Here is a 27,750-nt window from a genome sequence, read left to right on the forward strand (position 1 = left end):
CAAATTACCAGAAAAATATTGAAAATCTTATTTAAAAAATCGACAAAGATCACTTTAAGGAATACGCTCTTTATCTTTATCTTTATCTTTGCACACCAAATTAGGACCATAATCGGTTTGCAAGTGATTGTATTTTAGAATAGATAGAAGTTAAGTATATATATTAAATCATTAAATTCTTTTTGTCTATTTTTGCATCATGCGAAGGAGCAAAGTCTTTCTGAAAATTTCACTGTTGATGCTCGAAGAGTTCAAGTTTCCGGGGTTTAACTATGGGCTCTAGGGCACTATCTAAATAATTTTTTTCCACATGATACCAATTCCTTTAAAAAATATAGATTTACTTTCTACCGAGTCGAAACCGAGGTCGACCGGATCTCTTCATGTTAAAAGTACCGCCAGCATCCTTCAACCGAATTATTATGTGGTAAAAGCCACCTGCGTTTTGCGCCAGAGTTCTTAAGAATTTTCAAAATCTCAAATTTTTTGTTTCGCTGAGGTGTGAATGAAAAATTGCCACCCTTTGTGCCAGTTTTCCATTTGACCACATTTACATATTTTTCCAAGATTTTTTAGTATCTTGTTAAGAACGATATGGGCAATAAGTTGCAATGAAAAAAAATTACGTCTGCAAGATTTCGCGCGAAATATTAAACAACAAACTCATTTACGGAAACTTAAGAACTGAGTATGTATGTAAGTGGTTTGCGTTTATCTTTAAATTTTTGGATGTTTCATGCACGGATGTCGAGGCATATTGAAAAATAGTTTTCATCCCTTTTACTTTCGAGAAGTCGCTATGATGGTTGTTTTTTAATTTTAATTTTATGTATTTTTTATGTATCTCCTAATTTTGGCACGCTCTCAACCTTTTTAATTGAAATGCACTCAGACCGGCTGAGTCAGACCTTCTTCGAGACTTTGTCAATCGAATTCTGGTACTTATCAAAATCCCGTTTTTCAAATTCCTCACTATGAAATCGTTTGGAAAATACATTTCGTATTTTCCATAAAGCTTATGAAATTTTTGGGACCCGTTGCTAGATATGCGTATAATAATTTACAAATAAATCGGATCTCTAGAACTATTATTACTACCCCGATACTAATTACAATATGATCAATAATTACAGGGGCGACCTCTCTATTAGAATCTTGAATGGTGTGAAAAGAGCGAGTTGCCTCACTTTACTCTTATGCAATTCAAAACAGTATAAAATTGTTCTCCGATTAATTTTAAACATCACTTAAAGAGTACGAAAAATTGTTTCAGTTTACTTTTATGCAATTCAAAACAGTAGAGAAGTGTTCACCGATTAATTTTGCATGATATTCAAATAGCAAGGAGTTGTCTTAGTTCACTCAATTCAATTTACCTTTATTCAAGTGTTAGTCACATTCAGTTGGTTAGACTGGATGTGACTCTTATCAGGTGGCATAATTCTACGCAAAACAGTGGTGTTCTCCTATACGTTCTACCGTTTTTTGTGTAAAAAATTGTTTAACCTCTTTCACCTTAAATACGTCATATGACGTATTCCTAAACAGGTCTCTAAGAGACCAAATACGCCATATGACGTACCATAAAAATTTCCGTTGCATACCAAATACGCCGTATGATGTACCATGACGACTGTCCCTTAAGGACCAAATACGTCATATCACGTATCAAAAAAAAATTATCAAATGCTCACATGACACCAAAATTTCTCAAAAATAAGAGTGTTTCTTTGGTATTTTGTGGAAAACTCTATGGTGAAAAGTAGATATTTTTCTTCACAAATTTTGGAATTCTCCCTATATCAACCAATGTTAAAAAGTGGATATTTTGTGTTTTTCGTGAAAAACTCGAAACCTGGAAACTGGTTGAAAAAATATAGGGATTTTGTAGAAAATCATGGAAATTTAATTGGTTGCTATTAGATGTAGTTATGAAATGAACATAGTATTCAAGGGAAATTTTATTTAAAAATACAGTAAGCACAAGAAAAGATCGTACCCTATAATGCTGGTAATTTCGATATGATAACATCAACATAGATCTTTGAAACTCAACACGTAGTTGCACCAACCGATTGGCTAATAATTCCGCGTCGTCGATTTCTAAGGTCACCGACAGGTCATAGGTCAGAATTTTTTTACAAAAGGGTCAATTTTGAACTTTGTGGGTAATTTTTTTAGACTTTCAGACATTTTTTATTAGATACTGCAAGCGATTGCGAGAAAAATGAGCTATCGTACGACCGTGTGCGATTTTTTTGACGCCCACGGGAATTTTTCGACAAGGACAGGTTTGAGGTGTAAAATCGCGACCGTGGCGAAATTCAAATAATTGAAATATACAACAACCTATAAATTGTGTATGCATGTTGTTGTATATTTCAATTATTTGAATTTCGCCACGGTCGCGATTTTACACCTCAAACCTGTCCTTGTCGAAAAATTCCCGTGGGCGTCAAAAAAATCGCACACGGTCGTACGATAGCTCATTTTTCTCGCAATCGCTTGCAGTATCTAATAAAAAATGTCTGAAAGTCTAAAAAAAATTACCCACAAAGTTCAAAATTGACCCTTTTGTAAAAAAATTCTGACCTATGACCTGTCGGTGACCTTAGAAATCGACGACGCGGAATTATTAGCCAATCGGTTGGTGCAACTACGTGTTGAGTTTCAAAGATCTATGTTGATGTTATCATATAGAAATTACCAGCATTATAGGGTACGATCTTTTTTTGTGCTTACTGTATATATAAGTGGAAAGAGGTTAATTTTGCAATTAATGCAAAGAGTACGAAAGGTGTTCTCCGTTTTACCTTTGTGCAATGCGCATCTTAGGAGAACGCAAATTATGATCTTAAGACCGTTTTGTTCTCGCATTGGATTTTTTTTAAAGTACAAGCTGAAATTTTAATTAGCTTACAATTTAGTTTTTGATAATTTATAATTCTTGGTGTTCTCCGAAAACTTCAAATTTCCTTTAAATTTCCAAAGTGTACTCCCCACATCGTGGGTATGTGGGGTAAGAAATTCCAGGTATTGCGTTGTAAACAAGTGGCATAAAGAAGTCTATAAGGTAATCTGCACCCCACTAGTGTCTATGGACATTAAGGCTGTAATCGTGTAATACACCGTGGCTTCATAATACGTCGGGAGCAATGACTTGCAAAATATGAAGAAATTATGATCTGCCACGCCCACGTAGACGCGAATGCTCCTTTTCGCTCTAATTTGTCTCACGACGTGTCTCTTATTTTGGCTCGAGGCTACGAATCGCTTCCAAATATCTCGAAGTTCGGTAGTGTCGGTGTGAATAGAAATCGCGATTGGCACCATGGTCTGAATTATGGTGATGGATGCAACGGCCAAGGTTGGAAATACCGCAAAAAATGGCATCGGAATCATGTGATGCATCTTCAGTGATATAAAGTTGTACAAGATTGATAAGACAAAGCCATTTAGGAGGCAGAGTGCGACAGCCGGAGCTAAAAAGGGATACGCTATGGACAGAATTAATTCGCAGGAGGAATATTCCACCAGGTATGGGGAAATTTGATAAGTCTCAATTAGCCCCGATTTGGCGCAAAGGGACGCAATACAGGACAACGTTAGATACGCGGCTAAAGTGCAGGAACACATGGTCATCGCTAAGACTCGCGCTACGAGATACCAGGACCCTATTAGGATGATTTTTAATGGAATGATGCCATATTTTGGCACAGTTTGCCAATGTAGAGGGACTACGCGGGCGACGAAGAGACTGTAAGGGTCCAGTCCGATGTAGATACCGCAAATAGGAACGATTATTGTGTGAATCACGAATACAAAGGTGATCGAGTTTAAGACGAGGCCGACCATGTCAATTTTTCCTGCTTTTTGTGAAGTTGAACATGATGTTGGAAATTCTACTGGGACAGTGAGAAACGTTAGGATGGCGGTAAGAGAAATTAATTCAGATTGAGATAATATCTATCTTACTGATTTGCTTTTCCAAAATGGCAACACAATTAAACGCCTGGGCCGTATTTCCCACATGCATAAAGATGACGATTTCCACAAGATTCGCGAAGACACCAATAGACAAGAACAAGCAGGATATCATGACCTCTACCAAGGTCATCGTTGCCGTACCAAGAATGGCGGCAAGGAATAAGATTACGTAGACGATATTGGACAGAAATAAGCAGAGCATCAAAACTTTCCAGAAAAACAAGGATTTGGGATTTGTATAGGGAATAAATCTGTTTTTGGAAATGTCCCACTCCATTGGACATGGGGGGAGGAGAGCAAACCCTCGTGAGAAGGTGTTGAGGGATCGCCACATTAGTGAAGTAACGGTTGCCATGAGAATATAAATATTGATGGTTTTTTCGAAGTTATTTGAAAATTCTTTGTAATATTTTCCTTGTACTGTCGTTTGTGAGATTGAGCTTTGGGAAAAAATGTTGGAGATATTTATATAGCAAATGGCTATATTGTTTATAAATTGGACTTTGCTTGGTTTAATAGTTTACTTAGGAGGACAACCCCTCACCGACAAAGTCACCGATCTTGTTGCCCTTTGGATATGTCGTAGCACTCGGTGAGTCTAGGACAAGTGTGGAAGGATTTCATTCCATGGCCCCATTTGCGCCTGCCACACCCATTTGAAGGAGCGCCCCATGCTAAACTAGCCGAGGTGAGGTGAGGGATTGTCCTCCTAAGCAAAAACGTCTCCCATCCCGGCTTTGCTTTCTTGGTTTACAAACCTGACATGTGTTTGCATAATTGAATATTTTTTTGACAGGATGTGGATTTATCTGTTATTCGTGTTGGACAGTGGAAGGGAAAACATTTTATAGACATTAGTATGCTTATGTGTATATGTACATACATATTATGTTTTAGAATTTCTTGTATTGATTGTTTGGGGAATTTTAAATGTTAAATTAAAATTAATTTCTTGGATTGTATATTATTCCACTTAATTATTGATATAGAGGGCTCGTGGATAGGCATTAACTAGTGAGGGTGAGTCAAGGGTCGAATCCTGATACTGTGGTGTTTCCCGAAATGGTTATTTTTTAAATAAATGAAATCAAAGAAATATTTATGTGAATATTTTTATGCATAATAAAGTGCGGCAAAGCACGATACATAAGTAGCGCAATAATTAATTAATTAATTAATTAATTGATTAATGATTGATTAATAGATTAATTGACCACATGCTCTATAATGCGACATGTCGACAACACAGAAAAACATGTTTTGCCTAAATTTCATGCATATTGACCGCAAAATGCCGAAATTAGGGCATGCCGACAAAATTTGTCATCGAAACCTTAATCGCCATATTGCGAAATGTCGAAAACACGAAAAACATGTTTTGCCCAAATTTCATGCCAATCGCCCGAAAAATACCGAAATTAGGGCATGGCGACAGAATTTGGCGAAAAAAGTGTCGAAACCTTAATCGCCATATTGCGACATGTCGACAACACAAAAAAACATGTTTTGCCCAAATTTCATGCAAATCGCCCGAAAAATGCCGAAATTAGGCCATGGCGACGTTTTTCGACATGATGTCGACAAAGTGGCCACACCCCCTTAATAGGGTGTCACCCCCTACCCGTGTAGAACATGTGTTAAAAATTTCAAGTCGCTGCGATAAACCGTTCTCGAGTTATAGTGTTGACAGACAGACAGACAGACAGACAGACAGACAGACTAACTAACCGATCGCATAAAGTAGCTTGCGCTACTTAATAAACTCATGCAGAATATGCCTTAGTAGACATGGACATATCATAATAAAATATCTTCATCAGTGCCTACTCCATTGACGACTTAACTAAAATAAAAATAAGTTCGGACATTTTTATTGTTTTTGCAACGCTTGGATAGTCTGACTATCATAGTCATAGTTTTTTTACAAGTCAAGATAGACAACTTGTGAGGAAATGTATTTTTTTATTTAATATAATTGGTATCCAAGTAAGATTGCAGTTCCCACGGTGTCAGGATTCGACCCTCGACTAGTTAATTCACCTTTCCAACTAAAACCTATCCACGCTTCCTCCATTTCAATAATTAAGTAGATTAATCTTTTGCTTACAAAATGTCCGCCATGTGGCCGATCCATAAAATTAACTTTAATTTAATGTTTAAAGGTCCCCAAACAATTAATACACAAAATTCTAATACATAATCTCTACATGCATAGGTATGCTAATTTATATAAAATATTTTCCCTTACAGCGCCCAACAGAATAACAAATAAGCCGACATCCTGTCAAACAAACACTCAATTATGTACACACATACCAAGCTTATAAACCAAGAAAGTAATAACACTCTTAATTCGGTGAAATTGAAACGGACTCTGTGGGTTGATATCTATATTACAATTTCGAAAAGTCCGTCCCGTGAAAATTTTCCGTGACATTCCGGCATTATGATTGGCTGTTGGCATTTTAGCTGAACCAATCATAGCACGGTTATCTTTTTTGATTATGATTATGATTATGGTTAGGTTATAGTTACGGCTAAGATTATGAGACCAGAAAATTCCTTAGCAACGTAAAAAAAATTTCTTAGCAATGTAAAAAAAATTCCTTAGCAACGTAAAAAAATTCCTTAGCAACGTATAAAAAATTCCTTAGCAACGTAAAAAATTCCTTAGGAACGTTACAAACATCTTTAGCAATGTTAGAAAATTCTTCTTTACAGTTTTAGCCATATTTTTCAGCTTTGTTTTTTGTTAACAATTTCTAAAGCAAATCATGCTTCGAACCGCTGTGATTTAATAAATTTGATGGCTTAATGTCCAATTCTAAATCCGGCCCGTCTTTAAGACGGGCTTATAGGCTAGTTGATTTATAAAAACTTTATTTTTACCCTTTATATTTCTACGAGATGCTCTTATCTTCATCAGGGGAGATGGTAGAATAATAATTTAAGATATTACAGTCTAACGAATACACTAATAATTATTGAAATTGTTTAAACCTGGAATGCAATATGTAAAATCTATATTGCTAATGTTAAATTCTATGAAAATCTACAATACGTTAACCAATGATATTTAAGATTTATGAACAGTAGAATTAAATTTGCGCGTCACAATTGACGCAAATATTGGTATGATATTAATCCTGGAGATAAATATTATCCACGTAGTCGCCTTATTTGTATTTTTGTAAAGAATGCGTACAAACAACATAAGGTATGTCTAGGGTTGGTGTATCCAATCCGTCGGAGTGGATCGGATAATCATCGGAGCGGATCGCAAATAAAAATATCCGAGCACTATCGGATAAGACCCTTTATCCGATCGGATCAATCCGACGGATACTTCGGATATCCGATCGGATATCGGATAATCCTCATTTACTAAAATTCCACAGTTTGGTAGTATTATTACGCGAATATTCTCACTTGAGATACGTAAATTTAAATGACTGACATTATTGACAACGGTGTAGCATAATTAATTTTTATTTCAGCCATTTTTCCATACATTTATTTAATTTTGGTTATGTGATTGTATATAATATCCCGTGATGCCAGTGAAATTAAAATAACAACTGGGAATATTGAAAGAATTTTGTCATTTATATTTCAGTTTCAAGTTGAAATCAATGTATTTATCAATGTATTGGTTGTGTATCTTTATACATCTTTTGTGATGTGCTTATCTCCACGATCCTTATGAATTATTAAAATAAAATACATAAAAGTGTATTCGTGCTTACTTAATACTTTCAAATGAATTGTATAATTTCCTGAAAAATTCAGATGTGCACAGATGGGATGGTCATTAACAAATTGACGGTGTTATCGACAATGGCCATCATGTAAGTGCCTTTCATAGATTTTGTGAGAGAGTAGAAATAGTGCTTATTTAGGCCTGCGTAATACATCCTGGGCCGCATGGCGAGTAGCCTCTTGCACAATTCTTTATCCTTCAAACCTACTAATTCTCTCCATCTGGATAAAGTTGCTACGGAATTTTCGTAATCCCCAGTCGCGAATGGGAGCAGGGTGAAAATAATGACGAGGGTGGTGGTCGATAAAAATGGGAACATTAAGTAGAAGACCCTTGGCAAGGCAGCGTGGAGGAATGTGATTGTGGCAAAATTCAGCAGGGATGAGATTACGAGGCCGGTTCCCATGAGGACAAATGTCATGGCTGCAAGGACGTTTTCCATCGAGGTGTTTAGTACACGCAGTTGATTGAACTGTACCAGAATTGCGTTTCTTTGAATTTCGGATTTCCCGCTATTAATTTTAAGTAATAGGGACATTATGATGGTAATAGGCATGACATTTTTGGAATGAATAAAATTTTTACCGTAGTTCTGAATTTAGCAGAATTTGCCCCGATTTGGACAATAGTTGGGCAGGAACGCCCATAACGAAGGCGACGAATGGGAATATTCTGCACATTTCGGCAGATGCAATCCATATGGGGGCTACCCTCAAGGGGGTGAGGAATATGCTGTTAGCAACAGAATGCGGGAAAAGGTCTTCCAGGATGAAGATGAAGACATCCATTTTGAGAAGGTAGACACAAGCGATTGCCACAGGGAGAGGGATGAAGGGCGCTGGTAACAAGGCCACTAGTAGGGTCAGACCTTAAAAATATGCATAATTTTTAAAGAAGATACTTAATCTATACCCTTAATATGTAGGCAGCCCTGGGTTCTTTCTAATTTTCTATTTATTAATTAGGTATTACTAAAAACTAATCTAACTCTTAAATAATTGGTTTTTTAATATAGGAGGATTAATTCTTTTATAAAGTATTGGTATTTGGCGAAGGTAGGTAAATGTAGGTATTTAGAGAAATAAGTTAATTAGTAAACCACAAAAGAATTATTACCGTACCTATTCTGTCAATTTTTCCATCCGCGTCCAAAAAGTTCGGGATTCGTATCCCGCACAATTTTTCCTTTTTCGGAAATCTTACCCCCAGAGGATTGACAGATGGATGAAATTCTTCGTACAAACGAATTATTGTATTGACAACGATGACGGTCTCATCGGCGAAGAATGTGATGTAGATGCAAATCCCAATCACGAAGAGGCAAGCAACGCCACCTAGCACGTATTCGACTAAGAAATGGAGTGGCAATCGTCTCTGGAGATTGGTCATTTCGCCGTAAAGAACATATCCGATGGAGCCACAACACAGGAGGAGGATGTTGCCAAAGATGGCGACATACCACCAGAATGAGATTCCTCTTTTGTGGAAGAACCGCCTCCTTTGGGGATCCCATTGCAGAGGGCAGTTCCATAAGGGTCGGTTGAGACGGAAACTGGCGGCTATGGTAAACCAGACGAGGTTAGAAGACATTTCTGGAGAAGGGTGGGTTAAAGTAAAGTACTCTAATTTTAGAAATTTATAATTTTTGAGTTATCTGTGGGAATAATTTTAGAATTTATTCCAACTACGGATGGGTTGATGATGTGACTACGACAATTACCTGTATGTATAAATACAGGTATTTTTATTTTTAAAAGAGACTAACAATGGAGGTCCCCCAACGTATGCTTACAGATTTGGACGAAACCGGTATCAATCGATCGCAAATTTAATTAGTATGAAATTTGCAAATGCAACTATCCGCAAATGAGCAGGTTTGGCGGAGATATTTGCATAAAAAGAGGTGAAAACTCGCAAATCTGTAAGGCAAAATTCGAAAAGCGTAAAATTGATGGCATTTTGGGCGCGCTTTCGCCTCTTTTTATGCAAATATCTCCGCCAATCCTGCGCATTTGCAGATAGTTGCATTTGCAAATTTCATACTAATTTAATTTCTGATCAATTGACACCAGTTTCGTCCAAATCTGCGAGCATACGTTGGGAGACCTCCATTGTAAGCCTATATTATAAATTAATTTAAAATCTAAGAAAGAAGTTAATACTGTAATGCATTATTAAATTGTCAGCATTCTGAAACTTATTGTTGAAAATATGAGTTAATTTAAATTTGTGAATAAAGAATATTATTGGTAACATACGATATAGTTCTATGGCTTGATTATATGGCTTCAAGTATATGGCTTTATTAGCAGCAATTCGATGTAAATGAAGTTTGGATGAATTTGTGTAAGTTAATTGCCTAGTATTTATTATATTTCTAAACCAACTCATTTTATAATTGCTCTTATTCATACAAGTTTGAGTAGCTACTAATTTTAAAAGATATTAAGTAGGTAGACGAAACCGAGCAATTTTTCAGCTTTAAATAAATGATAAAAATTAAATGAATTATTAATGAACTTGCACGTGGGTTGTATATCGATATGCATTAAATTGATCATCCGGTAAGAAATAGTTGCTACTAATGATGGTAAAAGAAAGTACGTAGGAACAAATGTTTAGTTAGGTTAGCAAATATGGGTAAACCATGCGTCTAAATTTTCCTATACTTGCAAATACGAATATAGAGGAAGAGTGGATAGGCATTAAGTAGGGAGGGTGAGTCAAGGGTCGAATCCTGATACTGTGGTGTTTCCCGAAATGGTTATTTTTTTTTTTAAATAAATGAAATCAAAGAAATATTTATGTGAAATTATAAATTATCTGGTGAAAATAATTATCGTATTATTTTCACCAGAACTAATAAATTTATAACCAGTTGGTTATAACCAATACGTTTATCTTTTGGTTATAATCGTAACCCCATTTCCAATATTGCACAGACTCCGTTCTCTGTGTTGAAGGTCCACTCATCACCACCAGAGTTGCATGTTGAGATGGACTGTAACCGATTGCAACCAGATTTATAATCTGATATCAAATGACGTTAAAGGATTAAATTTTCATTTTTTTCACTGAGACCGAGAAAATGTAAATTTGTTCTGAGATTATGTGTATAACCCTAAATAATCACACTGGACGTGAAAACTTGTCTTATTGAAATTTTGGATGAAAGTCATAATGAAAATCTTGATGAAAATTTGGTGAAAATTTGAATAGAAATTTCGATGAAACTTTGTTATTGAGAAAAGGAAGCTTGGGTCGGGGAAAGGTCACTGTCTTGCTACGCCTTCCATTATTAAGTTGGCGTCCCGAATCACCTACCCTGATCAATATGAAATTCAACAGGAAAATTATGTTTGCAAGTGCTATTTTATGTCATGGGTATGCGTGGTACCTGGAGCACCACTGTATCGTTACCTTCCTTAAGTTAGTAGATGGTTCTGATCCGACCAGTGCTGGGGGTCATCAAAGTCGGATGTACAGACTAAAAGTCTGATTTTTGAATATTTTATATATAAAATCCACGCAAACATATTTTTTCGAATTTACATCAGTTTACAAAGCTCAATTTCGGGGGTTAGTGGCAACAAGGGATTGACGGAAGTTACTGTCAAAAATAGGTTAAGATACAGGAAGGTTTGCTGTACACTCTAAACAAAATTTTAATGAATCATTACTGCGCGGAGTGCATATATGACTCTACCACGATAGTAATGATTTAGTATTAAAATAATACTATATGGTAAAAAACGTAACACAAATTAGTGTTAAAATTATTACCAAAAAGTGTTACTTTATTACCAAATCTATACCAACATGGTGTAAATTTTTAATTCCGTCACGGTAGAGTCGTATATCTACTCCGCTTGTTTTTTTATTACCAAGTTGCTAAGAGTGTAAATGTGGCAAAAACTGGCACTGTGAAAATTGTTAACATTATTTATACATAGGTCAATATTTGGTTGATTATTTTTATTATTTTAATGATAACACCACAATTTTACTCGACGGGCATGTGTTGTGGCACTTCAACGCTAAATACATATATTACAAGAGATTCGAAATGTTTACACACTCTAATTATATGAATACATACAAATGACCCTGGGTTGAATGATAATTAAATTATTAAATACTTAATTCAGAATGACAGAGGGTAGCATCCTCAGAGATGAATAAGCTTGGTAAAAGTTGTCATTTATTTTCTCTGAAAAATTTTACAAGTGCACAAATCTGTGTATGGCTATGTGTGCATAAGCTACAAAAGTAGTAACAAATATGTGCAAAATGCTAATATTTCAGTTGTCTTAACCCTGTATTTTTCCCTTGGTCATGGATGAACGTGTTCTCAACGAAGTCAACGTGTAAAGTTATAATAAAACATAAAGCTTACTAAAATAAATGCAATATTTCTAAACATATAGTATTTGCCCTAGGTTTCCCATAAAGGGAAAGTCATGAAAAACTGAAAAACAAGGATTAAGTTCATTAAACAAGATATTAGGGACTTCCAAGTTTGTCAAAAAAATCGCTTTTTTCGCTTTTCCCAATTTTTTCGTATCTTGCACATATACAAATAACCTATCAGTACAGCTTTGCTTAGCCCTAACCAGGATTGATTACTAAACCCATATTTGTCAATAGTTTCCCAGAAAATTATGTACTACTATTTTTGACACGAAACTTGACAAGAAATTCTAAAAATCAACGCTTCTAAATCGGAAGACCCCCACTGGTCCCACCAGATGATTTTTTTAAATTCGTATTTACATTCTTCCATATTGAGCTATTAGCCACCTCAGGACCAAATTTCTGCTCGATTGGATGATTTTCAAAAATCGGTATGGGTCACCCCGTAGGGTCCCTCCAGATAAAAATTTGGCCGATATCAGTTCATATTCTTCCATTAGGACCCCTTAACAAGCTCTGTACCAAAGTTCTGCTTTCTACTACAATTTTGAAAATTTGGTGCACAATACCCAACCCACTCATATGACCCCCACCGGTCAACCACTTGACCGATTTCACCCATCTTCGAACTCAGTTCCTAACTTTGTCAAATATGCATATGGTAAAAGTTTCAAGTCAATCGGTCAACCCGTTCGGGAGTTATCGAAAGACAGACAGACAGACATGACGATTACATAAGCCCTGATTCGGGCTAAAAAGCAGAAAAAAAGGATTTTTTTTGACAAACTTGGAAGTCCTTACTGAAGAAGAATTATGGCAACTGCTTACAACGCGGGTTCCCAAAAACATAATGAAAGTTATATTTTTGTTCTAAACTGAAACATACGCCCTCAAAAATGAAACCAGAAACGAAACGACTATTATCTGGGCGATGTTGTGGTAAAAATTACCACGACCACCATTCCAACTTGCAGTTTCACAACATGTCGACTTATAAGCCGTCCAGGGGCAGCCCCACTCGACCCCTTTTCCCCTTGCAGTCATAACATACCCACGACGACATTCGGCCTCTCCGCTGTTCGTGGTCGTGTTGTAACAGTGGCCCAGATGGCGGGAGTCAGAGCAACAATACAGCTTCGTATCTAGGCTACTGCTGCACCCCTGGTTACCCCGAGACTGTTCCCGGTACCCTTGGGGACATCGAGCCGAGTAGGTGGACTCGCACAGGGTATCGATACACTCGGGGAGGAGATCTTGACGACAGCACATCATCCTCTCCCGACCGCTTGCACAAGCTGTTAAAATTTTCAAATTTTGAAAATTTTTGAGGGAACATTTAAACCTAAATTTTTTTTATAACCAACTTTTTCTGTCAGTAAACATTTCTCTGTAAGATAACGGACATCTGGCGTATTGTTGACAGTCTGAAAATAGACAACCTTCCGGTGTTCCGCGAGATTGTTGTTGGTCTAAAAAAGAGAATTTAAAATAATCACAAACCTGTTTCCGTAGAATTAAATATTTTTCTTTCGAAAAAAAAATTCACCCCGTGTGGAAAACCCGTCTCGTCTTCCGCCAAATTGGAAATCATTGTTTCCCGGGCGACAACACGTTTTTCGCGACATTCGCCAGTCACACTCGTTCTGTCCTGATGAGGGGATATTTCCCTCTAAAAATCCGGTTGCGCAGGTCGGATTATCTGCACATGTCGTATTGTAACAGGTGGGGAGTTGGCCATCCGCGCAGCAGTGGAGTCTCTGCTCGTTCCCGCTTCCTCGACAGGGGCCCGTGTCCCGGCTCCATTCCCGGTAACCAGTGGGACACCTTAGATTCGTGCACTCTAAACAAAATTTTAATGAATCATTACTGCGCGGAGTGCATATATGACTCTACCGCGATAGTAATGATTTGGTATTAAAACAATACTATATGGTAAAAAAAGTAACACAAATTAGTGTTAAAATTATTACCAAAAAGTGTTATTTTATTACTAAATCTATACCAACATGGTGTAAATTTTTAATTCCGTCACGGTAGAGTCATATATCTACTCCGCTGGTTTTTTTTATTACCAAGTTGCTAAGAGTGTGGCAGACTGGCAGGAGGTATCGTAACACGGCGGAAGTTGGCCGGGACGACAGCAAAGTTTTCGTTCTCGGCCTTGTGTACAATCTGAAAATAAAAAAGGGGGTCATTTTGTTTGGAAAAGTGTAAAAATTCTATAAAACCCGGAAATTTTTTTTAATTTTTCTTACAACTTTTGTCCGTTGATAATTCATACGAATGTGTCCCTGGGCATCGTGGAGAATAAGTTTCGCAATTAGTGTATTGACAAGACTCGGAGCGGAAATCGGAGCCACCTATATATAAAAAATTAGGAAAATCAAGATTTTCAATTTTTCGAAACATTTAATGCTAAATTGTTTTTTTTAATTCTGAAATTTTACCCTGGTAATTCTGTTGCTGATTATAATTATTATTTTGGTTTGGATAACTATTTTGGTAATTTCGATCATAATTTGGTTGATTATTTTGAAACGGATTGTTTCTCTGGGTAAAGGAATTCTGATTTTGAAGGTTTTGCTCAGATCTACAACAAGTCTGCATGTCCAAGTGGGGTGGACACTCCCAACCGGCCCCTTTCCAATAAGCGACTTGACTATACCCGCCTGGACATTGGTTTGAAACATCTCCCGCGGGGGAGCACGTGGTGTTGAAGCACTGCGGAAGATGGCCGTCTATGCAGCAGTGCAGCGTGTGCTCGTCCCTGCGCCCACACTGCGCGGCGCCGCGGCTCCATTCTCGGTAGCCGTTGAGACAAGAGGGAGAAGGGCCGGCGCAGGGGGTGTGGTAGCAGAGCGGCGTGCGGCCAGGGGAGCAGCAATATTTCTTCTCACGGCCACCAGGACAGGCTGCGGGAAAGGTAATTGTCTTAAGGGAATGTCCATAAATCAGCTGACAATTTTCAACATTGGAGGATAGGAAAAATTCCCTAAATTGTCAGCTGATATATGGACATTCCCTAACGAAATAATTAATTGGGAATATTTATTGGAACGGGTGACGACAGGGCGAATAACCTTTTTGGTTGTCCGTCGTTTCTCCTAAGGGGATGATGCAAGGATGAAAATTTTCATTAAAAGTTGGGGAATTGCATGCAATTTGATATCCGGTTGACAACCAAATTCAAGGGAAAATTGCATGCAATTCCACAACTTTTAATTTTTGAATGGAAATTTTCATCCTTGCATCATCCCCTTAGGAGAAGCCACGGACACCCAAAAAGTTTATGCACCCTGGGCTGAGTAGTATGAGTTTATGAAATAAATTGTAAATTGGGGTTTAAAATTTGGTTGAATTTTTAGCCCGAGCCAGGGCTTATGGGATCACCATGTCCGTCCGTCCGTCCATCCGTCCGTCCGTCCGTCCGTCCGTCCGTCCGTCCGTGACACGCTAGCGGACGAACCACTGAACCGATTTTGACCAACTTGGTCTTAAAATGACCGTTGGGGCAAGGCCGCGGCTAAGTTCGAAGATGGGTTCGATCAAAAAAGTTTTGGACCGGTGGGGGTCAAAATAGTGGTGTGGATTTTGGCTTTGGTGCAGAGTATTCGAATAAAATGCTGAAATTCTGTATGATGGCTCCAATGGAGGTGTAAAATAGGAATATCAAATCAAACTTTAAAAATTTTGAACTTGAGGGACCCTATAGGGTGACCCATACCGATTTTAAGAAATCATCATAGAAAGCTGAAATTTAGCACAGAGGTCCCTGATGAATATTTATGACATTATGAAGTTAAGTTAAATTATGATCATTACAATGGATCATTGCAATGGATCATTGCAATGGAAGTTTCACATACTGGCTCGGGCTATATAAGTCTGCACTGAAGGTTTTAATAATTAGAACCTGATTTGGACCGTAACTTCAAAGCCCCTTGTTGCCAATTACCTCAGAATTTGAGTTTTGTTAATGTTCAAAAATGACACGAATTCGAAAAAAATACAAATTCCACATGGAATTGATATAGAAAATATTCAAAAATTCGGCTGAAAAAAATTCAACTTTTCACCATGGTGTTTGTTATTTATTGTCAATTTTCTACTTTCATGTTAGTTGCCAATGTGAAATTTCTCTTTATCATACATATTATCTATTTGGTCTCTAAGGGACTTGGTTTAAAATACACGATATCTTGAATTTTGTCAAAAAAAGAGGTTAAATGGGATAATTTTAATTGCTTGAAATGCATGTAATTTTTCAGCTTTGGAAAAGTGTGTTTTGCATTATCACATTAGAAAATGAAATATGTATAGGTCTCAAAATTAATGCAAAGTTCCAGTTTTTTTAGTTAGGTAAAAATTGAAAATTTTAAATTTGGCGGTGCAGTACACACATTTGTGTAGTATTTTACTTTCCCTTGAGGACGAAATACACAAATGTGTGAAAAATGTGGTAATTTTAAATTTAATATTTACAACCGAAATAGATGAGAAAATTGAAAAATGGATTAACTCAATTGTAAAATGTGGAAAAATTCGTGGTAAGAAGTGGACTTTTTTAACCTGAACTTTTTCTACATCAAGGCCATCCACAAAAGTGGATTTTTCGAGTGTTTTGACTTTTTTAATTTTGAGTTTTGCAATTCTAAAATAAATCAGTCGATAACGACTTTTCATCTAATTTAATTTAGTAACAAAGAGGACAATACGATGATAGTGAAGTGTAACCCTCCGATTTGGCTGAAATTTTAAAATTATGTGGTCCAAGTAAATACAACCAACGTTTCTTGACGCAGTTTGTGCGATGGTTGGAATTTGTCGAAATATTTGACGTCAAATTTGAAAAACGGACGACTTTTTGCTTCCAAGGAATGGGGTTTGCTTCCTCCGCTTGGTAACAATCACCAATTTTTAGCCCGAGCCAGGGCTTATGGGATCACCATGTCCGTCCGTCCGCCGGTCCGTCAGTGACACGCTAGCGGACGAACCACTGAACCCATTTTGACCAACTTGGTCTTAAAATGACCGTTGGGGCAAGGCCGAGGCTAAGTTCGAAGATGGGTTCGATCAAAAAAGTTTTGGACCGGTGGGGGTCAAAATAGTGGTGTGGATTTTGACTTTGGTGCAGAGTATTCGAGTAAAATGCTGAAATTCGGTATGATGGCTCCAATGGAGGTGTAAAATAGGAATATCAAATCAAACTTTAAAAATTTTGAACTTGAGGGACCCTATAGGGTGACCCATACCGATTTTAAGAAATCATCATAGAAAGCTGAAATTTAGCACAGAGGTCCCTGATGAATATTTATGACATTGTGAAGTTAAGTTAAATTATGATCATTGCAATGGATCATTGCAATGGAAGTTTCACATACTGGCTCGGGCTATATAAGTCTGCACTGAAGGTTTTTTCAACTTTGATCTCAAATATTTTGACCAATTCCCACCATCGCACAAACTGCCCCAAAAAACGTTGGTTGTATTGATTTTTACCACACAATTTTAAAATATCCCCCAAATCCCAGCGTTACACTTTACACCATCGCCTCATGAAATTTTTTAGCAATCGGGTTTAATACTAAACAAAATATTTTCTCACTGTATCGCTCCGTGTAAAGTTCCATCCATCCATGCGGACATTTTGCGTAGGAGTCACAATTTGTTAAACTGCATTCCTCCACATGCTGCGAATTCGGGGTATTTCCCGACCCATCAAAATACTGTTGACCTGCAATTCCCTGGATACTCAGCAGGACAAAAAACACGGTCACCAAGTGTTTCACGGACTAGTGCCAAAACAAAAATACGAAATTTTGTAACTTAAAAATTAAGCCGATATGCATATTTATGTAAATGTTACCGTTGTCATTTCCATCAAATTTATATAGTTCCCCCGTTCAATTGACTAAATATCGCATTCCGTTTGATTTCCACGAAATATTTATTTTATGTTAATTATGTATTTATAAAGAGCACAAAATAATAATGCTACGTGACTTTGTGTGCGAAGGATAAAAACACTTTTGCTGTTGTGCCATGTGTGCAAAATTTCTCTCTATATCCAACCAGTTTTTAGTAGAATATGTGTATGTATCTGGATGCATGCTAGTAAATATTTATAAAGGTGAGTAATTGTTCATCCCTCCCTGTACACACTTCCTTCGTTGCCAGGTAACCAGCCCCACAATAAAAAGAGCATAACACAGTCAAAGTAGTGATGATGGGATGAGTGTGCGTTGGGAGGGAAAAAATACAGGTTTGGGAACGTGCACATATTACGTCATTATTTTCATGGTTTTGGTGGACTATCTTGCCCTTGTTGAAATTCCCTATCCCTTAATGTTTACGTTGGGTGCTATAATCGAGAATTTTTGATGACGTAATATATGGATGGCCCCTATGCAAGTCTGTGAATATGTGTAATTTTGACGCATTTTCTTCTGCCAGGTTTAATAATGAGAGGAGGGGATGTTATGAATTGGATTTTGATTAATTGACCCGTGTTGGGTATCCTCTAATGCTTACATAAGTACTTATGCTAATGCTTCCCTTTAATTCGTATGGAGGACAATTGTCGTTTTCTTGGAAATGGTTTAATTCGCGAGGAAGACAATAGTCGTCCTGCAAAATTGTGGTCATGGTGCGGGAGGAAGACAATTGTCGTTTGGGGGAGGTCATTGATTTTCACGATTTTCTGCCGGCGACGAAAAATCTTGTCATTTTTGAGGATTTCTCCTATGCCAACCAAATGTTAAATTTTAACGTTTTATTGCCAAAAAAGAGGATATTTCCCGCAATGTTAAATTTTGGGTTTTTCAGTTTTTTCGAGTTTTACCAAAACTGCTGAATTCCTCCTCCCGCACCATGACCACAGCAAACGTGCCCGAATTAATGCAATTTCTTGTAGCTAATCACACGCCTTAAAGGGTTAATCTTAATAACTGATGTATATTCCCACGTGAAAACTAAATAGTCCACTCATTCGGATAACGAATGGAACGACCTAAAAAATTTATTACAAACGGTTTATTCATAATTTCTATAAAACATGCTATAATTATGTAACCCATTTCGTATTATAATATAATTGGCTAATCACGACTAAAATAATGGACATTAATATTTTACAAATTCTACAAAATTTTAACCTCTGTTGGAATTTAATATGAATAAATTTTTCTTAACAAGTTTTATAAACTTGAAGAAATAGTGGTCATAATTTTTTATTAAATTAATTTAAGCAATTGAATTAAAAATATTTATTTAATATAATTATAAAGCGACTTCTTTTTCAGATCGTCACCTTCGTCCGTAGGTTTGGAAATAAGATTTAACTATTTTATTTCGGCTATATTTTTGCAATTTTGTTAGCCATGATCTCCACCGTTTCATTGATTCGTAGCATCGTTTCGACGCCAATTCGTGATTCTAGGGGAAATTTGGTGGATCGATTTCCCCTCTATAATTTGGCATTTTGCAAGGAACGGTTCATTTTAATTTGCTCGTGCTGGGAGTTTATAAAAAATGGGTCGTTTTCTTCTTAGGGAGTTCAGCAATGTTTTTGTTGTGGTGAGTAAAATAAATGTTATGACTTACCATAAAGAAAACATATAGAAGTAGAGCCGCGAATCCAAATTTTGAAATTTATTGTCTCGTGTCCAATTTTACTTTTTTGAATTCAATAAATTAAAAAAAGAGTTTCTTTTTAAACAATGTTGAGAAGAAGGGGTCGAATTTCTTGGCAAACTTAACTGGGAGCAAAAGCTTTAATTGTTGGTTAAATCTTCAATTTGAGTTAGCACAAAAATTTATAATTTACAATTGTATTTTTTACAGGTAACAGCAAATATGTCTCCATTGCGGTTTACAAGTACTTGGCAGGGTATGCTACCCCGGAATTTTGGGGGTATTGGGGTTTTGTGAGTTTTGATGAGCAACGCCCAAGTGTATTCGGGGTTTTCAAATTTTGTAAAGTATGGTAACAGGACTTTACTAGCAATTCTGTAACTAAATAAGTTACTAAAATTGAATTAATAGCCCACTTTGTTGCGAAATTGCTGGTTGTTTTTGCAACTGCATTGGGTCAACTTACCCCCAAAATCCTTACTACTACGATTACCCCGACTACCCGCGAACCCCAGGTAAAAACCCTAGGTATGGGTTTTCAATAGCAAAACCCCGGGGGTTTCCTGACCCGGGTATTTGGACCTCTCTTCTCGAAAACATATCTCCCCTGGAAGGTAGGGCTGGACTGTCCGTCTTTGTTGTCTTTATGCTACATGGAATTGGAATTTCGAGATTTTGGCCAGTGCAAGTTTTATTTATGAAATTTCAACCATGCATAAAAATATAAATATATAAGGGGACAGGATGTGTTAATAAAGTATGAAGTGAGACAATACACTTTATTTTAACAACCGAATTATCAATTTTATGTAACAACCTTAAATCTGTATTTGCTTACTCGTTTAGTAAAGGGAAATTTGATGAGATTACAAAAGTGTTAATTCTAATAATTCTTATAATTTTTTACGGTTTCACAGTAATCATGTTTGGATTTTTGTAAAAATATTCGTGCCCTTTCATTTTGCGGAAAAGTTGGATGATTTCAATTAATAGAAAAATTAACCAGTCGTGGATGTCCGAACCGTATTTTTATATTAATTAATTCCTATTTAGTTTATTTTCTTAAGCTTTAGGTGTGATAGGCTGTAATGCGTTACACAATTTATGAGCAGCGCCAGAGTCTGCGCCTTTTGGTTTAATGTGGATGAGTAGTTCATTGTACCAAAATGTAGTCAGATGAAATGTGGGGTACTTGTCACCACGAAGGAGGAGAGGTTCACCACCTGACAAAAATAGATCTTGATGCCTTTTGCACGTATCGTAGCCCTAGGTTAGTATATACTCACGGAGTAAAACCACTCTAAGGTTATGCTATATAGCATAACCTTAGAGTGGTTTTACTCCGTGGCCCCATTTGCGCCTGCCAAATATGTCAAAAACACGAAAAAAGCCTTATTTTTGCATATTTAAATTTTCACAAAAATAATTCTCTCCGATTTTGAATCTTTTTCGTCTTTATGATCCCAGATTTTTGCCCTATCATGTCCTATTATCAAACTCAAGGTTTTTTTAAATTTTGAAATTTTCAAGTACATACCCCTGGTCAGACAAGTTTCAAAAATATTGAAAATCTACTATACTCGACTATTATCGATTATGCGAACGATTTGGAACTTAGTTTTCTCATAATTAATCTCCACGTTATTATTTTTGTACCATTTATCTATTTCTGTTGTACCTACATTTTTTGCTTCATATAATCAAAGTTTGTAAATATGTTTAGCGTGAATCACAATTATTTGTAAAGACTTTTGTTCCTACTATTCTTGAGCGAAATACTTTCCCTATAAAATGTAACTCTTGCAATTTATTGGTAAAATATGACTCGATAATTTACTCGGCGAGGCCACCAACTTCAGTCTTTTATTCTTACTACGATTCATTATCCTGAAGCAAACATTCAACACATTAGACTCCAGGATTTTATGGTAGGTCATTTACGTAGTATTTATATAACATTTCCACAATGCCAGGAAATCATTTGACTTTGCACAGAATAAGTATTTCTAAACCTGACGTATTTTTCCGGATGAATTAATTTCAGATCAAAATCGTTATACAGCTTAAAAGATTAACACCTTCATGCTCATAGTAGTTTGCACTTCAAAGAAATACTTTTTTTTATCATTTATGTAGCAATTAACAAAAATATTCACTACTTACTCAACACCTCGTTTAATCCTGTCTTATCGCTTTGTAAATAAGATATTTAAATATTGATATGGCACAGGACATGTCATAGATTGAAAACCAAAACACAGAAAAATTCCGATATCTGTTGATGGAAAAAAAGGACTTTACACTTACTCAGAATCAATAATAAATCTCACTTAATACAAAATATACATTCACTTTATGTTTTTCAAATTAATGGACACACGCATTTATTGGTTTCCTAAATAGGTGTATAATAAATATGTAATATGATCGCACAAAGGAGAGTTTCCGACAAACGTAATAATTTTAATTATTACTCTAAGTTATGTACAGCACATTAAATAATATACATAGGATATGACGTTTCGGAAACAGTGGTAGGTTTATATAACTTACACTCTAAAAAAAGTGGTAATAAAATGGCAGTATCTATGTGACTCTACCACCATAGTAAACATTTGCTATCATGTGGTAAGAAATTAGTTACCATAATGGTAATAAAAGCAACCGCGAAGTAAGAATATATTCCCACTAATTTTTTACCACACGATAGGAAATGTGTACCATGGCGGTAGAGTCAAATAGATACTTCGCCTGGTAATGATTCGTTAAAAAATTGTTAAAAGTATAATTACCAATAATGACCTACAATTTCACTATGTCATAAATATGTTGTCAAACAAATCTTCCCATAACCCTCTTTTATTACTTATAAAGAGAAAAGTATGTATCATCGACTGGCATTGAAAAGAACTCGTATTTAAGGGACTTATGCTCAGAACATTATTACCAAACCAAGCAGACACATCCACAATTAACATATTTTTTGAGCTACTATGTAATTCTACTCCCTTAGAAAATTTTAAAAGCACTTTTTACTCCATCAACGTTACTATCTAGCGACCTTGTAAAAAAAGTGCTTTCGCTTTTTCAGAAAGTAATTCTTTTTAAGAGTGTAATAATTTCTTACCGAAGGGTGGTAAATTTTCAGAAACTAAATCTTGCCCAGATCCCATTGTTACGGCAAGGGTAATATAAGAGTTATCTTTTAGAGACAAGCAATTACTAAAATTGTTACATCGCGGTAGAATCACATAGTACCTCCTTACTTCATGAGTAGCAATATAATTCCCCAATTAAATATTTTCAGTACACAAGAAACCAAGTCAAAAATGAAGTCCCTATTTTTTATGTTTTGCATTGTCTTATCCTCCACCATGTCAGAAGGCGCTGTTCGTCGAGTACAAATCTTCAATGCGCAGTATGGCGGCAGGGTAAGTTTCTGGTAACCACTTAATCCCTCAAAGTATTTCATTACAAAATAGACCATTACAAACGACTGTAACCAAGGGGTGAAACAAATTTATGCACGTATTTGCATGCGAATTGAATTAAATTTGAATTATTCTCGAGTCTATCCAATAATGAATTTGTCATTAATCTTGATTATATAAAAATTTCGACATTTGGCGTCATCTACACGGTCACCATGTCGACGTACGTCGAAATCATGTCGATTTTTGAAATCCCCGCCCCAAAATATGTATAAAACCGTTGAAACAAAAATGTCGGCATGTTTCACCATTGACCTTATTAACGTGGCGCCGTGACCTTTTGACCTACGACGCCCAAATTCTAATCAGTTCCTCCCCTTAACATAATGAGTTAGTATCCAAAATTTAGAGTCAATGTGTCACTCCGTTCGAGAGTTATCGAATCAACGGACGGACGGACATTACAAAATTATAAAGGGGTTTCACCCCTTAATAAGTACATCGAATTACAGGTGCTCTCACTTGCAAATGGAAAAGCCCATGAGGGAAATCATCTGATCTTTTGGTATGGCAGAGACCCATGGTATATTTTTCAGATTGAATGGGGTAATAAAACATCAAGTCCAAAAAATATGCTCAATCTAAATTTTAATTACAATTAAAATAATTTTAGATTTTGCTCGAGCCTGTGGAACAACAATTGTTCCGATCTTTCAGGAGAACGGGGGATGCAGGGACCGGGTGGTTACTGCCGGAATAAATGCGTGGAACATACATTCAATGACGAACAATGTAAGTACCATGTCCCAACTGAATTCTGGGCTTATGAACGAAATCCTTGTGTGATTCACATTTTAGAAAGTGACACTACCAGGACTGGCTAAACAATTGTGGGTCTTCGTACCCGTGTCAAACAACCTTTACATGATTATTGACAAAACGTCGGGAAAGTGTTTGGAACACGTTGAGAAGTAAGACTATCCCCTTAGGAAAAAAGTCAAAATTCTATATGTCGTCACTAATTGCGGTAATAATTTGCAGCCGGAACGCTGCCGCGAATGGTGCCAACCTAAGTAATTGCAACAAGTCAAGCGTTCAACAGTTATTCCAGATTCGGGATATTTAAATTATCACATTACAACATATAACACTATTAATTTAGTTGAGCATTGACAGCATTTCAATTGATTAGATTTCATAAATAATTTATGATAAATTAGTTTGATTGGTTAACACATGACACTATTTAGTTATAAGTAATTCGATACTTGTTAAACTCTCTTGAAAAAATAATAAAGTAGGAGGTTGGACATAAAGACTTGGTCTGAAATTTGGTATTCCGCCAAACTCTAGCAGACTTTGTCAATATGAGCCATTTCTGTTTTACTATTGTTTCCCACCAAGTTTTTTGTGTAGTTATGTACACCAGAGCCGTCGCAAGAGATTGTACGCTCTGGATTTCTGCTAGCGTATGGCCCTTTATCTTCTAATTGCACATTTACTATATATTCTAGGCAAAACACTTTAAATTTAAACTTTTCAATATTTATGCACTCTAACTTCGTCTGCTAAACGACACCCACATGGGGGTGTAGCTTTTGTTGGTTCGACGTCATTCTCGGATTACTCTTTCTCTAATGAAAAATAAACCGTTACAAACGGCTGTAACCAAGGCATGAAACAAAGTGATTCATGTTAACTGCCCAATTGCGCTCTGTTAACGTATCAAATTCTCTGCTAACGTTTCAACTTCTCTGTTAGCTTATCTAGCGCTAAATTTAAAGTTTGATTTTTGACCTCGCTCACACACCCACGGGGTCACCGCAGGTCCAAATGATACTGATTTCTGAACTCCCCGTCCCAAAATACGTCTAAAACCGTTGAAACAAAAAATTTTAAATTTTCGATATTTAGCGTCGTCGTCTACACGATCACCATGTCGACGTACGTCGAAATCATGTCAATTTTTGAAATCGCTGCCCCAAAATATATCTAAAAACTTTGAAACAAAAATTTTGACATGTTTGACTATTGATCTTATTAACGTGGCGCCGTGACCTTTTGACCTACGACGCCCAAATTCTAATCAGTTCCTCCCCTTAACATAATGAGTTAGTATCCAAAATTGCAAGTCTCTGTGCCACTCCGTTCGAGAGTCATCGAACCAACGGACAGACAGACGGACAGACAGACGGACCGACTTACAAACGGACATGACAAAAGTATAACTGATTTCACAAGACATGGTTTATATTAATAAACCGTTACAAACGAAATGTAGCAAAGGGGTGAAAACACACGTGAATGTCCTTGGGGCACATCCACATCGTCTTCCAATACTTTCCCGTCATTTTGCCCAATTGTCTCACATTACCCCACGTCTCATTTCGCCCCGTTTCGACATAACTCCCGCGTACTTTGAACGTACACGACTATACCTTTCGGTAGACACCCCACATGGCATAATTCAAGCGGCGTCGTCTATACGGTCACACGGTCATCGTACGTCAAAATGATGTCGATTTTTGAAATCCGCGCCCCAAAATACGTCTATAACAGTCGAAACAAAAAATTCGACACATATTCGACACGGCGTCATTACCGTGGCGCCGTGACCTTAATGCCTACAATGCCCATCTTCGAACTCATCAATACTTCAAAAATTAGAAATACTTTGGCGAAAACCGCATCTCGATATTCGCATCCGTTCTAAAGTTATCGTGGATACGGACGGACGGACAGACAGACAGACAGACAAGACATTCCCATAAAGGGGTTTTCACCCCTTAATAATGTCCAAAGCGCTGAAAACCAAAACTACCTGCGGGGGTGTTTTTCAAATATTGGAGATGATCATCGTGATGACCTTTCCCTCGAGAAAAATAGTTTGTATCGTAGACCATAATTTGCTTAAATACTAAAATAGTCGCTGGATGCCACACCCCCAGCCCCTCGTTGGGTCTATGGCCTACTGACAATTTTAGTCAATTCCGAGCACTTCAGATTTGTAAATTATGAATTTTACAAATAATTCGCTTAATTTAAAAATTTATTTAATGGTTTACCTTGTGAACTGAAGGTAAACTAGAGCAAATTTAAGAAAACTTAAGTATATATAAATTGATGACTATTCCAAATGATGTGCTCGGTCGATCCAACTACCCGTCGAATCCGTAACGCCTATGTATGTGCCTGCAGTACTGACTAATTGAATTTCGACAAAGTCAACTTAAACTTCAAAACTTTAATTAGATGCCTAGAGATGCACTTTTACTTGAGAAGTAGTCCCAAAACACTTTACTATTACATATATGATGTCGGCGAATCAATAAAGAACTGGAAACTTCAATTTAATTAACAATTCCAATTAATTATAACTTTATTTAATTATTCTTCACACGACCAAAAATTACTACTTGCTCTCTAGACAACGAGCACTCAACCAGTTGACGTTCACTCTAGTACTGAACTTAAAAAATACGTTCTTGCTAGAAACTACCAGACCCACGCGCCCCTTTTCTTCTCACACTCCCGCTTACACTCTCTGATCCGCATCCCTTCACACTCTGTACATTGCCTATACTGTAACATTGCCTATGCTGTAGCGTTGCCTATGCTGTAGCATTGCCTATGCTGTAGCGTTGTCTATGCTGTAGCATTGCCTATGCTGTAGCATTGCCTATGCTGTAGCATTGCGTTTACCACCTTATTTACCACTTTACCAATTTACCCAATTATTTCTATTATAAAATATGCCACATCATTGAAACTAATTGTATCCTAAACCTATATAATTTTCAAATATTAACCTCTTGGCTACCAATTACACACATCGGTGTAACAATTTTTTATCACTTGACTACCACAAACTATTTTTCAGAAAATTACTTTCCCTACCAATTACACACATTTGTGTAGCAAAATTATTTCTCTTAGCTACCAAGGTATTTTTGGAAATTTTACGCTCTCCGGCCTTTTACAACTTGATAAATTTCCATGGACTACCAGATTTTTTTAAATCCCTGATCTAATTACGCACATTTGTGTAACTGGTACGCAATGGAAAACGATCTCGTGTGTAATTGGTAGCCAACAGAAATAATTTTGTTACACAAATGTGTGTAATTGGTAGGGAAAGTTATATTTCGAAAAATCGCTTGCGGTAGTCAAGTGATAAAAAATCGTTACACAAATGTGTGTAATTGGTACGCAACGGAATATTCTCGAAAATGAACTGGTAGCAAGGAGTCAATTACTCTCCTTAGTGTACATACTTCTGTTTTCGAAATAAAATAGATTCTTTGACACTGATCATGAATTGAACACCAAAGGTTTCCAAAACCTTGGAAATTTTGAAAATCCGTTAAAAATAAATTTAGGTTAATACGTAAAATTTCAACTTATCTGATACAGCTTATATCTTGTTTTTTTAAAGAATTTTAAACAAGTTTTTTGGGCTGCGTCTTCGCGATCGGGGTTTTGCTGGAAAATATACCGTCGGCTCATTCCAAGTTTTGTTGCAGATGG

At 36.6% G+C, this 27,750-nt stretch overlaps 3 protein-coding genes across 6 annotated transcripts; 1 reads left to right on the top strand and 2 right to left on the bottom strand.

Moving 5' to 3' along the window:
- Positions 1–7,594: 7,594 nt before the first annotated feature.
- LOC118435730 lies at positions 7,595–9,512 on the bottom strand. The gene is made up of 3 exons (XM_035852133.1): positions 8,869–9,512; positions 8,333–8,615; positions 7,595–8,259 (listed from the first exon to the last, which is right to left on the bottom strand). Exons 1-3 carry the CDS (start codon positions 9,335–9,337, stop codon positions 7,773–7,775), a joined length of 1,239 nt encoding a protein of 412 aa, XP_035708026.1. The 5' UTR covers positions 9,338–9,512; the 3' UTR covers positions 7,595–7,772.
- A 2,414-nt stretch (positions 9,513–11,926) lies between these two features.
- On the bottom strand, positions 11,927–18,249 carry LOC110850491. The gene is made up of 8 exons (XM_035852174.1): positions 18,027–18,249; positions 17,766–17,952; positions 14,608–15,072; positions 14,416–14,520; positions 14,233–14,332; positions 13,707–13,984; positions 13,525–13,629; positions 11,927–13,455 (listed from the first exon to the last, which is right to left on the bottom strand). Exons 1-8 carry the CDS (start codon positions 18,039–18,041, stop codon positions 13,031–13,033), a joined length of 1,680 nt encoding a protein of 559 aa, XP_035708067.1. The 5' UTR covers positions 18,042–18,249; the 3' UTR covers positions 11,927–13,030.
- Positions 18,250–22,702: 4,453 nt separating this feature from the next.
- On the top strand, positions 22,703–24,626 carry LOC110849914. Of its 4 annotated transcripts, none has more exons than XM_022097392.2 (6): positions 22,703–22,787; positions 23,100–23,223; positions 23,736–23,829; positions 23,897–24,015; positions 24,082–24,194; positions 24,265–24,626. In XM_022097392.2, exons 2-6 carry the CDS (start codon positions 23,122–23,124, stop codon positions 24,347–24,349), a joined length of 513 nt encoding a protein of 170 aa, XP_021953084.1. In that variant the 5' UTR covers positions 22,703–22,787; positions 23,100–23,121; the 3' UTR covers positions 24,350–24,626. The 4 variants fall into 4 exon arrangements, with proteins under 4 accessions (XP_021953084.1, XP_021953083.1, XP_021953082.1 ...); XM_022097391.2 differs by having other exon boundaries at positions 22,730–22,978; XM_035852491.1 differs by having other exon boundaries at positions 22,773–22,787; positions 23,070–23,223.
- The last annotated feature ends 3,124 nt before the right edge of the window (positions 24,627–27,750 follow it).

This window comes from Folsomia candida, unplaced genomic scaffold (assembly GCF_002217175.1).
Source record: "Folsomia candida strain VU population unplaced genomic scaffold, ASM221717v1 Fcan01_Sc005, whole genome shotgun sequence".
Taxonomy (NCBI): domain Eukaryota; kingdom Metazoa; phylum Arthropoda; class Collembola; order Entomobryomorpha; family Isotomidae; genus Folsomia; species Folsomia candida.